The sequence below is a fragment of the Melanaphis sacchari genome, unplaced genomic scaffold (genome assembly GCF_002803265.2).
Source record: "Melanaphis sacchari strain LSU unplaced genomic scaffold, SCAv2.0 Contig637_pilon_pilon, whole genome shotgun sequence".
NCBI lineage: Eukaryota > Metazoa > Arthropoda > Insecta > Hemiptera > Aphididae > Melanaphis > Melanaphis sacchari.
In genome coordinates, this window is record NW_020271451.1 from 1 (window position 1) to 14230 (window position 14230).

General features: G+C 24.3%; 1 protein-coding gene across 1 annotated transcript; it reads left to right on the forward strand.

Moving 5' to 3' along the window:
• Positions 1 to 979: 979 nt before the first annotated feature.
• LOC112600311 lies at positions 980 to 6310 on the forward strand (the record flags this gene model as incomplete). Its single annotated transcript, XM_025347504.1, has 4 exons — positions 980 to 1024; positions 4548 to 4721; positions 5565 to 5720; positions 6206 to 6310. Coding segments are annotated over exons 1-4 (480 nt in total), but the record flags the coding sequence as incomplete, so codon positions are not given.
• Between the last annotated feature and the right edge of the window lie 7920 nt (positions 6311 to 14230).

Here is a 14230-nt window from a genome sequence, read left to right on the forward strand (position 1 = left end):
ATATTATTTATTGCTTAGATGGCCATTATCGATGAAGTGATTCAGCCAATATGAGTTTTCTATGAATTCTTCCCAACCATCCGAAATGTGAAATTTCTTCAGGTTTTAAAATAACACAGTCACCATTTACTGTTATTCGATTGTTTTATTGTTGTGTTTAGAATTATATTATATTTTGATCGGACTCATCAGTAATTCGTGTTGTGACGAAATCAGAATTTTCATGAAATTGCTCACAAATTAACTGTTTTTCTCCTTATTTTTGCTAAACATCATTCTTAGAACGAAGAGTAAAAATATTCCAAGTATAGTAATATAAGTCTTATGGTGTTAACGAAATCGTACGTCGTCATTAGTTTAGTTGTATACTTGTATGTGTTTGAATCTGTCTGATTTGGCTGTACTGAAGCGTACGCAGTTTATAATTGTTATTATTAAATCTTCTTAAATTCTTACACGTACCGAATTATTTTATTATTACATTTGTTAGGTAGTGAGGACAGATAAAACTATATCATTAAGTGTTGTACGATCTGTTGATACGTTTGAAGATATTGTTTGAAAATTACGACGATGTAATCCATTGGGATTATTGGTTTGGGTAATATTGTGTCATGGTTGCACATCAAATTGGCCATTTTTATTGCTATTATTTTTCTATCTTTAAACAATAACGGTCGACAGGCTTCTAACGTCAAAATATCGATATGTAACAGTGACAATAATCTCTGGCTGGTGGCGGTAGTTACGTTCAACGGACCATACTCATCTAGAGACCGTTGCGCAATCATCGTCGGGACCAGATTGATGTAGAAATCATGGGTGAAAGTAGCGTAATTTATCTTTTCTTGATTTTCCGGTAATCTGTCAAGGTTACTAGCTGGACATTAAATATATATATATTATTATGATATACACATATACAATATAACATAATAAATAAATAATGATGAAGTGACACAAAACGGAAACGATAGACATGTCTGACTTTATTATTGTTGCAAAACATGATGCGATTATGAAGGTATATCTTATTTCAGCATAGAAGTAAAATATAAAAGAAAAATCATGACATCCACGACGTTTTTAAAAATGTTGAAATAGATGTATAGTAAGCTCTGCTTAATTAATAGGTTTGTTTCTGGTGTTTAAATAAAAGATATTTTATACTTGGAATATTGGGATTAATTTGTAGTTTCAAATATTTCAGTTGTCTAAATATAAGATTTTTATAAAATTATTGTAAATATTTAAAACTCTGTAATTATATTAAGTTTTATTTATTTATACGTATTATATTATATAGTTAATGTTAAAAGAGTATCTTAAGTAGTTATTTATATTGTACTTGAATCCAATATAATGATTACATGTTGATATTATTATAATGTTGTATGTAGTAATGTTTAAAATTTAAGAATTCAGTCAACTTAATAAAGTTGCAATATTATTGACAATTATATTTACAGAAATAATATTATGAACATAATTATTTATTTTAATTAAATAGTTTAGTTTTGAATCATTCGAATTAATTAATTTTTGATTGATACTGGACGTATAAAATAAAATACTGAAATACATCGCATGATACCAATTAATATGTAAAATAATGAATATATTATGAAGGTAGAATACAGTTTAGTTTAATGATACCTATAGAAAATAATATATTTATAAGGAAAGTGTAAATCAATGACGAATATAGATTTAACAGAATAATAAAATAATAATAACTACAGACGATAGAACCATAGCTTTTATTTTTATAAGTCTATTATTAGCACAATAACAACAAATTTTAAAATACAAAATGTATATTTAAATTTGTATATTGTGCATGAATGAAAAGAAAATTACTATGTTCTGAAATTAAGTCGGATTATACTTATATGATTTATACGATTTTGAATTATTCTAATATTATTAATCAATAATTATTCGAGTATTGGTATAAATTATGTATAAATTAACTTTTTACATTTCTAATAGCTTAATGAAACAAAACAAACTAAAAATTAAAATATATGAATAAATGTATATTCAATTGTAAACAAATATTGTGAGTTAACATTTCAGAAAAGTTTAAATTGAGAAAATATAAATATGGCTAAATATCTTAAAATATTTTTGTTTAAATTTTGAATAATCATCCAAAGTTCGTAATTTATGTGGAATTTGAGAATTTAAATCATTGTCTTTGCTATGGTAATAGTTAGAGGATTTAAAAGGTTGAATAATATTATGAAATGTATTCTATAAATAAAACTATAATAATTATTGATTCAATTTAAATTAATTTATTTAATTATTTAAAATATGAAATATATTAATCAAATATTCTTTATTTTTAAATCTAACGTTGCCCAGAATTTTTACATTTTAGTTATAAAGATTACAATATTAATCAGGATCTAAGGAGAAAATATAGCAAATTGGATATGTTGATATTTTTCTTTTAGTGATTTTGTAACAAATTAAAATAAATTACACAGCTAATAATATTAATATTTGTAATTTAATCATTGCTGGGTTGATTTTAATTGGCGGTGGCAATACTACAACTGTATAAAAGTTAAATGTAAATATATATCAAAAGACATGGTTACATTTATAAGTCAATAAAGTTATATTAAAATATAATGTCGAAACTGCAAAGCTTTAGATTTGATAGATTGAAATCTAAAACGAAGTTTGAACCACGAACAGTTTATTTTGTGTTTTAACTTTTGTCTAAAGTCAATCTCAATATTTGTTTTTTAATAGAAATATCAATAAACGTAAAAATATTTTTTTAAATTCAATTAAAAATTAAAAATTTTTATTATTCCATAAAACGTTTTTAAGATATTAAAAATACCTCTGTTAAAACATAGTTAAATAATTGATGAATTAAATTCGTTTTCAATACAAAAATTAAAAAACTTTTCATTCAAAGTCGTATGGTTTTAAAATACTATGCTTTGTTATTTTGATCTAAGGGTCCCCTTTTAATATTTATTTTAATTTAAAATTATGATAATTGATAAATTCTTTATTTATAAATAAAAATTTAGGAATGATTAATATAATTAATTATTAATGATTATATGTCGATTGAGTGGTGTAATGGAATCAACTTCCATCGGACAAAACTTATAAGGCCTATAACTGCCTATACTATAGGCAATACAAACTACATACGTACATATTTAATTATCTATGTAGTAAAATAAATTAATTAAAATCTTATTCTTAAGCTTTAAATATTATCGGTTCAATCAAAAGAGATCGATCGTAAGACTAATGGAGCTAATATATTACTTGCTAGTACTAATAAATTTAAAAGTCAGTTTATGATCTATAAATTATATTTATTTTTTTTACATAATTATATAATTGTATTGCTTATTAATAAATTGTATATGACTACAGTCTATAAGTTAGTATACATTTATAAGAATATATTGATTTAGGCGGATAAGTTTGGAATTTTATTTAGTATTTTGATTGATAAATGGTGGGAATATTATTGGAAAATGTTGAGTTTTAATTTACTATTCAATGAAAGTAGAGTTTGGTAATTTGAATATTGACCTTCACTTTGTATAATACGGAACGCGAAATCGAAAACAACAGAAAAATATTATGTAACAACTATTATATTTTCATTTAAAGCCTTTTGATTATTGTATTACTAAATTATGACATAATCACATGAAAAATTTTGTTTCATATTTATATATATATACAGTATGCGTTATTGTCGAAATGGCACTGACTTTTGTCAATCGTCAGTTTTTATCATGTTTTTTATTAACACTTTGCTATTCTTTAAATCATATAATCAGAAGTAAATAGATGTATACCAAGATATAACATCAAAATATTTACTTATTAAAAAAATTTGTTCACAGAACAAAAAAAAAAAATTAAATAAAAATCCTTTGATCTAATACAATTAAACATAAATAATGCATAGATAATGTGCATAATTTATACAAATTTGGCTTTAATACGTATTGTTATTTATTTGACATTGCGGATATTTGTTATTGTTCACATTTTTGTAAAATTAATTCATTGTTCACTAATGAATATAAAAATTATTTTTTATTTTAATATAAAAATCCTATATTTTTATTTAACTCAAATTTTTTTTAATAATGCTATGATCAAGTATTCTATATAACAATGATATCTACTGAAAATGCATTTATAAATATCTGATGTTTAACATAGAGATGAATTCAAAATGTTTAGATCATAAATAACGATAAAAATTATAAAATTACCTAGGTATGGTTTATAAATGTATAGCTTTAACAATTTGAACTACGAGTTTCAAGTTTTATTAATACAAATGTAATGAGGATTTTCCTAAGCATTTTTAATTAATTCACAAGCTAAGTTTAATTTTATATAATTCGAAGAAATGAAGTTTATTTGTTTCTTATTCATCTATTTGTATGCGATATTTATTTCGATTCATTTAATAGTAAGTTATTGCATCTGTATTTATTTTAATTCAACTAAAAATTATTATATTATATTCATATTTTATCTAGAATTCGATATCGGGTTTATCGTCGCTGAAACGTGAAGTACGCTTTACTGTATTTGAAGTTATTAGTGTAAACAAAACGATTGCAACGGTTCAGGAAGCAACATATAAACAGTTCTATGATAAACAATCGATATTTGTTCATGTGAACATTCACGAAAGTATTTCTCAATTGGAGGCAAGTAAATATAATTTTAACTTTTAAAATTGAAAAAATATAATAATCTATTTTAACATACTATCAGTCCAATCTGTTCTATTTCTATAAATGTAAGGGCGTGTGTTATTTAATTTTTTTATTCCTTAATTATTGAGTCACTTATATAGTGTTACTTGGTATTTAAGCAATATAATAATACGGGTTTTTATATTGATTAAGAAGTGAGTTATTAAACTCAACAAAACATGATAGGTGTAATAAACTTTAATTATTTGATTTTCGATTTCCACATGAATATAATTTATAGTAACGTAAAGATAATTACAGACTTATATCAAGTGGTATAGCAATCATGAAAATAGTTAATAAATAATAACTTTACCTATGCGTATTAGTCCTTTACTACTTTATCATATTCAAATTACAAATATATATTAAGTATCTTGCCCTTTCCTGCGTCTAGTGTCACTCACCTTGGAGAAGATAAATAGTGTATCTTTATCAAAAATTTTTTTTATCGTTGTTGTTGTTTTTTTTTTTAATTCAAGAATTATCAAAGCATTCATATTGCAACTTAATTTTGTAAGCTGTACAGATGACTACAAACGGTTTATAATTATTGTTTTAAGTTAAAGTTGTAATAAGTATATAGATGGTGGAGTAATTCAGATAGATGAGTTATTCTAACCACTTTACAGAGTCAAAAATAACCATGAGAAATATTGTTGTTCAATGTTCATAATAAGTATTAATATTTTATTATTCATAGAAATGGGGAGAATTATATTAATAATTTTTTCTAAAATTGTTTATTAATTGTGTTTATATTATGTCATTTAATTTTTTTTTTTTTAATTCTAGGCAAGTTTTAGTGTGTCCAAATGTAAAATGCATTACATCGATTGTGTTAATGTTGTATCGTATGAGATTCATGATGTTTGTCAAAAAATTAATTATCTTTTTCAATTTACTAACACTAAAACATCAAACACCAATTTGGTAAAATGCCCTATAGTTGTAAGTGTAATTTAAAATTAATTCCATTCAGGTTGTTTTAAAAATAAATTTATTTTAATTTATAATAGATACTTAATTTATTGGGATTATATTATTAATTTTTTTTATAATATAGATAGACTATATTTTATCTTTATTGTATCTATCTCAAATCTTTGTCTTAATGGAGAAATTTAATAATTAATATGGTGCGGTAAAAAAGTATCTATTTTGTATTGTTTTTTTCATGTCATATAAATATAATTTTGGATTAAGATAATATTGTGTATTATATATGAACCATATCTATATGGCACTACATATACCTACATTAGTTTACAAAATAATTTCATTGTGAAAAATAATATTTAAAACTTATATCAGTTTTTGCGTTTATAATTTTAAATATTTGTAAATTTCAATTACATAATATTTCAGTATTGAAAATACATCTTTTACAAAATTTGAATAATATGGATTAAACTTCATTTATTTTTAATTTGTAGGGTGAATACGACTTCAAGAATATTACATTTGATGCTGAAAAATTTGGATCCGTGTTTAGTTTTCCAACAGAAAGATGGTGGGAAATTTATTGGAAATACAAAATTTTTCTTTTTACTGACGGTAAAAAAGAAATTGCTCGTATAATTGTACATTTTTACTTTATAGAATTTCGAAGCCGAAATAATAATAAAAAAATCTTGTAATACTAAATAGTTTTTTTTAGAATTAGGCAATCAAAAATTTATAAAAAAAACTTTATTTCAATAAAAAATTTCTACATGGTATTATTATTATATTATACTTAAGTGTTATGATTAAAATACATGTATTACTATAAATGTAACTGTATTATCATTATTCTTTTTATTTATGCACTGCTGTCGTTTATGGAATTCAAATATTTATTTATAATATTTTAGTTGGAAAATAAAATATTATTGATTAAGTATTGTATTTTTGGCATTTGTGTAATTTTATTGAAGAATAACTATTTCCATTTTTTATTTTTATTTACTAAAACCAATAATATATATTATATAACTTATATCGTGAGTTAGTTATATGTATATGTTTATGAACTATTAATTACTTTCATTCTAATATTAGCTAATAGCTTTCATATAATATTTGTTGTTATGTTGTATTATTTGAAATTAGCTCGAGCACTAACTTGTGCTTGTCTTTGATTGTTGGAGTTGCAAAAACGTTAGGAAAACTGTCGCGGCATTTAAGATCAAAATCACTTGGTTCGGTCAAAAAAATAATATAAATAATACGACTGATACTAACTTATTCTTAGAAGATAAAGCATATTATGATATAGTACCTTACTTATAAATCTTGTAGCACGAACCCTCTCTGTCGACCCAGAGGACGTCGACCGGCTCGGTTACATTCAATAATAATAAAAATATTTATTCGTTTAATTACCGTTCAACCACACAATGCACCCCCACACCATGCACCTGCATATATATATGTGTCGAGAAGAGGTGACCGCTAATACATTAAATGATATATAAAAAAATAAATAACACAATTATATATATATTTATGACGTGTCAATCACACCGCCGTACTATTTTGAATATTAAAAACACGTAATAAATAATGAGAATAATATTAATAATAAGTGGACTTCTCCACACTAATAATATAATATATATAATTTTAATAGAATAATATAAGTTTATAATAATATAATAATCAAGCCGGATCGGCGGTAACACAAAAGTTACAAATAATAATAAAAGATAATACGACGGTGATAGCACCGAGACGTATATCACCGTTATCACGGAAAGGTCTTGCGACGGAGTTTTTTGACCTGTCCCACGACATCAAATGTTATCGGCGCTGAGGGCGACGCGACAACCGATCGAAGATGGACGAGTGACGTGCAAACTGGTCCACCAAACACGTGGTTTATATATATATATATATATATGTTCGTGACGCACGACTCACATAAAAAAAAATCGACGGCACCACCGAAGACGGGTGTCAGGACATCAGAACACTCCCGTGCACCAATTTACGTACTGAAAAGGTCTCGTAATACGGTATAACGCGAAACAACAAGAAATTGGTCACACGTGACACAATGGGCGGCAGAACTTTCGAAAAAATGGCCTTTGGCAACACCAAAAAGGCATAGATCGCATTTGGCACAACGGCACAGCAGAGTAGGCACATACGCAACAACTGAACGGTACGGCGGGGCGACTCGCTGGACAAGCGATAATCGCACGGACTTTGTCCGCGATCGCCAATGATAGTTGCTAATGAGGGAAGATAAATTCGATGACCTTTTATATATATATATAGATATCCGACAAATCTTAGTGATCATTCTTCTGGAATATAACTTGTTGATTCTGCAATGATAATCATAATTATTAGGTATTTAATGCTTTAAAGAAATATATATAAATATATTAAAATGAGTATTTATAACATTAATACATATTATAAATATTTGGTGTTATTTAGATAATATTAAAAAAAATGAAAAAATTTAATATTTAAATATTTTGAAGAAGTAATTCAAATGTTTGAAGGTTTTTTGAAATTATTTTAATTTATTGAAGTAACATTTTAAATATGGTATAGATTTCAGTTAATGAAGTGACAAGTGACCTAAGAAGTAAGTTTTGGTTATTTGCTTTATATTATACGTTGTCTTTTGTATTAAAAATTGCTTACACTATTAACCAATAAAAATAATTACATGAAAATTCACATTCCATTATCGCCAATAATTGCCATAGATTCTTATTTTTAATATTTTCGCTAAGAAAAATTAACAAAATTATTCTGAAGGGAAGAAAGCTAATCACTCTGTCATCCACCTTTCAAAACCATAACTGTTGTTGTTTTTGATATTTTATGCATAAAAAAAAATATTTAAAATAATTATTCTTCGATAATATTATATATATATAATTTATATATTAAAAAAATAATATATTTTGGCATTCCATCCCACGAATAGTTTATTGTGTTTTAACTTTTGTCTAGTCAATCTCAATATTTGTTTTAATAGAAATATCAATAAACGTAAAATATTTTAAATTCAATTAAATTAAAAATTTTTATTATTCCATAAAACGTTTTTAAGATATTAAAAATATATATTAAACATAGTTAAATAATTGATTAAATTCGTTTTCAATACAAAATTAAAAACTTTCATTCAAAGTCATAATAGTTTTAAAATACTATGCTTTGATATTTTGATCTAAGGGTCCCCTTTAATATTTATTTTAATTTAAAATTATGATAATTGATAAATTCTTTATTTATAAATAAAAATTTGGAATGATTAATATAATTAATTATTAATGATTATATGTCGATTGAGTGGTGTAATGGAATCAACTTCCATCGGACAAAACTTATAAGACCTATACTTGCCTATACCATAGGCAATACAAACTATACTTATATTTAATTATCTATGTAGTAAAATAAATTAATTAAATCTTATTCTTATGCTTTAAATATTATCAGTTCAATCAAAGATCGTAGACTAATGGAGCTAATATATTACTTGCTAGTACTAATAAATTTAAAGTCAGTTATGATCTATAAATTATATTTATTTTTACATAATTATATAATTGTATTGCTTATTAATAAATTGTATATGACTACAGTCTATAAGTTAGTATACATTTATAAGAATATATTGATTTAGACGGATAAGTTTAGATTTTATTTAATTATTTTGATTGATAAATAGTGGAATATTATTGGAAAATGTTAGTTTTAATTACTATTCAATGAAAGTAAGTTTGGTAATTTGAATATTGACCTTACTTTGTATAACACGGAAAGTGAAATCAAAACAACAGAAAATATTATGTAACAACACTAATATATTTCATTTAAACCTTTTGATTATTGTATTACTAAGGTATGACATAATCACATGAAAAGTACATTTCATATTTATATATATATACAATATGCGTTATTGTCAAATACTTTAAACTTTTAGTAATCGTCAGTTTACCATGTTTTTATTAACACTTTTGCTATTCTTCCGTCTTATAATCAGAAATAAATAGATGTATACAGATATAACATCAAAATATTTACTTATTAAAAATTTGTTACAAGAACAAAAATAAGTCACAAATAAAAATCCTTTGATCTAATACAATTAATCATAAATAATGCATAGATAATGTGCATAATTTATACCATTGGCTTTTAATACGTATTGTTATTTATTTGACATTGCGGATATTTGTTATTGTTCACATTTTGTAAATTAATTCATTGTTCATAATGAATATAAGTATTTTTGACTTTAATATAAAATCCTGTATTTTATTTAACTCCAAATTTTTAATAATGCTATGATTAAGTATTCTATATAACAAATATCCTGTGTCCATCATAATGTAAACACATATTAAAATAAAATTTATAAGTATGCACATTTATCGCCATTATTGCGATTGAGTATAGATCAAAGTTTTTATTTAATTTATTTTTGTTCTGTGAACAAATTTTTAATAAATAAATATTTTGATGTTATATCTTGGTATATCTATTTACTTGATTATATGATTTAAGAAGATAGCAAAGTGTTAATAAAAACATGTAAACTGACGGTGTAAAAGTCGTGCATTTCTAAAACCATATATAAATATGAAACAAAATTTTTCATGTGATTATGTCATAATTTAGTAATACAGTAATCCAAAGGCACAAATGAAAATATAATAGTTATTTTATAATATTTTCTGTTGTTTTCATTCATATTCCATTATACAAGTGAAGATCCAATATTCAAATTATGACTCTACTAGACAAATAGTCTAAACTTAACATTTTCAATAATATTCCCACTATTTATCAATCAAAATACTAAGTAAATTCAAACTTATCCGCCTAAATCAATGTATTCTTATAAATGTATACTAACTTATAGACTGTAGTCATATACTGAATTTAATATTAAGCAATACAATTATATAGTGTAAAAATAAATATAATTTATAGATCATAAACTGACTTTTTAAATTTATTAGTACTAACTTAGTATTATATTAGCTCCAGTAGTCTTGCGATCGATCTCTTTTGATTGAACAAATAATATTTAAACATAAGAATAAGATTTTAGTAATTATTTTACTATAGATAATTAAATATGTAGTAGTTGTATTGCCTATAGTATAAACAGTTATAGACCTTATAAGTTTGTCCGATGGAAGTTGATTCATACCACTCAATCTGACATATAATCATTAATAATTAATTATATTAATCATTCTAAATTTTATTTATAAATAAGAATTTATCAATTATCATAATTTTAAATTAAAATAAATGAGGACCTTAGATCAAATAATAAAGCACTTGGTATTTAAAACTCCTTACGACTTTGAATGAAAGTTTTTAATTTTGTGTGAAAACAATTTAGTCACATCAATTATTTAACTATGTTTTAACAGAGAGTATTTTAATATCTGAAACGTTTTTATGAATAATAAAATTTTAGTACTAATGAATTTAAAAATATTTTACGTTTGTCATTATTTCTATTAAAACAAATATTGGTGACTTTAGACAAAGTTAAAACACAATAGGCTTAGTGGATGGAATACCAAAAATATTATTTTTAATATGATTATATATATATAATAATATCGAAGAATAAAATTATTTTAAATATTTTTGTAAGCAAAATATCAAAACAACAACAGTTATGGTTTTGAAGGTGGATGACAGTGACTTTTCTTCCCTTCAGAATAATTTTGTTAATTTTCTTATGAAAATATTAAAAATAGAATCTATGTAGTATTAGCGATAATAGATGTAATTTCTGTAATGTTGTGGTTATTAATTAATAAGCAATTTTAATACAAAGACAACGTATAATATAAACAATAACCAAAACTTACTTCTTGATCACTTGTCACTTCATTAACTGAAATCTACCATATTTAAATGTTACTTCAATAATTAAATAATTTCAAAAACCTTCAAACATTTGAATTACTTCTTCAAAATATTTAAATATTAAATTTTCATTTTTAATCAATAACAAATATTTATAATATGACAATATTATAATACTCATTTAATATGTTATATATATTTCTTTAAGCATTAAATACCTAATAATTATGATTATCATTGCAGAATCAACAAGTTATATTCAGAAGAATGATCACTAAGATTGTCGGATATCTATATATGCATAAGATCATCGGTATCTTCCCTCATTAGCAACTTCTCGTTGGCGATCATGGTTAAGTCCATTGCGATTATCGCTTGTCAACGAGTCTTACATAAACGTTCGGATTGTTGCGTATGTGCCTACTCTGCTTTGTGCCGTTGCCAAATGCGATCTATGCCTTTTGGTGTTGCCAAAGGCCATTTTTCAGTTCTACCGCCCATTATTGTCGCGTGTGACGAATTTCTTGTTGTTTCGCGTTATACCGTATTGCAGACCTTTTCAGTATAAAATTGAATGCACGGAGATTATTCTGATGTCTGACACCGTCTTCGGTGGTGCCGTCGATTTTATGAGTCGTGCTCACGAACATATATATATATATATAAACCACGTGTTTGGTGGACCAGTTTGCGTCACTCGTCATCTTCGATCAGTTTGTCACGTCGCCTCGGCGCCGTAACATTTGATGTCGTGGGACAGGTCAAAAACTCCGTCTTAGGAACCTTTCCGTGATAACGGTGATATACGTCTCAGTGCTATCACCGTCGTATTATTTTATTATTATTTGTAACTTTTGTGTTACCGCCGTCCAGCGATTGTGCCATTATTATAAACTTATATTATTCTATTAAATTATATATATTATAGTATTAGTGTGGAAGTCACTTGGCCAATATATTATTATAAATTTATTTATTGCGACAATTTTAATATTCAAAATAGTACGGCGTTAGCGTTGACACGTCATAAATACCTTATATATAATTGTGTTATTTATTTTTATGGCATCGTGTATTGGCGGTCACCTTCTCGACACATATATATGCAGGTGCATGATTATTAGAGTGCATTGTGTGGTTGAACGGTAATTAAACGAATAAAATATTTTTATTATTATTAGATAACAAATAAGTCGACGTCCTCTAGGTCGACAGAGGTTCGTGCTACAAGATTTATAAGTAGTGCTATATCATAATATAGCACATCTTCTAAGAATAAGTTAGTATCAGTCATTATTGACTATATTATTTTTGACCAGACAAGTGATTTTGATCTTAAATGCGACAGTTTCCTAACGTTTTGCATCAACAATCAAGACAAGCAGTTAATTGCTCGAGCTATTCCAAATAATACAACATAACAATAAATATTATATGAAGCTATTAGCTAATATTAGAATGAAATTAATAGTTCATAAACATATACATATAACTAACTCACGATATGGTTATATAATATATATTATTGGTTTAGTAAATAAAATAAAAATGGAAATAGTTATTCTTCAATGAATTACAAATGCCAAAAATACAATGCCAATCAATATATTTTATTTTCAACTAAAATAATATAAATAAATGTTTGAATTCCATAAACGATATGATTACTAAATAAAAATTAATGATAATACAGTTACATTTTATAGTAATACATGTATTTTAATCCTGTACCAAGTATAATATAATAATAATACCATGTAGAAATTTTTATTGAAATAAGTTTTTCACATTATTTTTGATTACTATTTAAAAACTATTTAGTATTACAAGATTTTATTATTATTTAAGCTGATTCTATAAGTAAAGTAGCAATATTTATACGAACAATTTCTTTACCATAAATTTTGAGTTCAATAAATTTCCTATTTTCTGTTGGAAAATAAACATTAAATTTTCGGCATCAAATTATAATATTCTTGAGGTCTATTCACCTAAATTAAAAATAATTGAAGATTATCGATATTATTAAATTTTTGTAAAAGATATTAATTTCAACTACTGAAATATTATGTAATTGAAAATTACAAATATTTAAAATTATAATATAAAGAGCAATATAAATTTTAAATATTATTTTCTAGTAAATTATTTTGTAAGCTAATGTAGGTATATAGTGCCATATAGATATAGTTCATATATAATACACAATATTATCTTAATCCAAAATTGTATTTATATGACATAGAAAAACAATACAAAATAGATGCTTTTGCACATATTAATTATTAATTTCTCATTAAGACAAGGGTTGAATAGATACAATAAAAAGATAAAATATAGTCTATCTATATTATAAAAAGAAGATTAATAATAATCCCAATAGATTAAGTATCATATAAATTAAAATAAATTTATTTTTAAAACAAACCTGAATGGAATTAATTTAAATTAAAAACTTACAACTATAGGGCATTTTACCAAATTGGTGTTTGATGTTTTAGTGTTAGTAAAATTGAAAGATAATTAATTTTGACAAACATCATGGAATCTATTACGTACAACATTAACAATCGATGTAATGCATTTACATTTGAGCAATACGTGAAAGC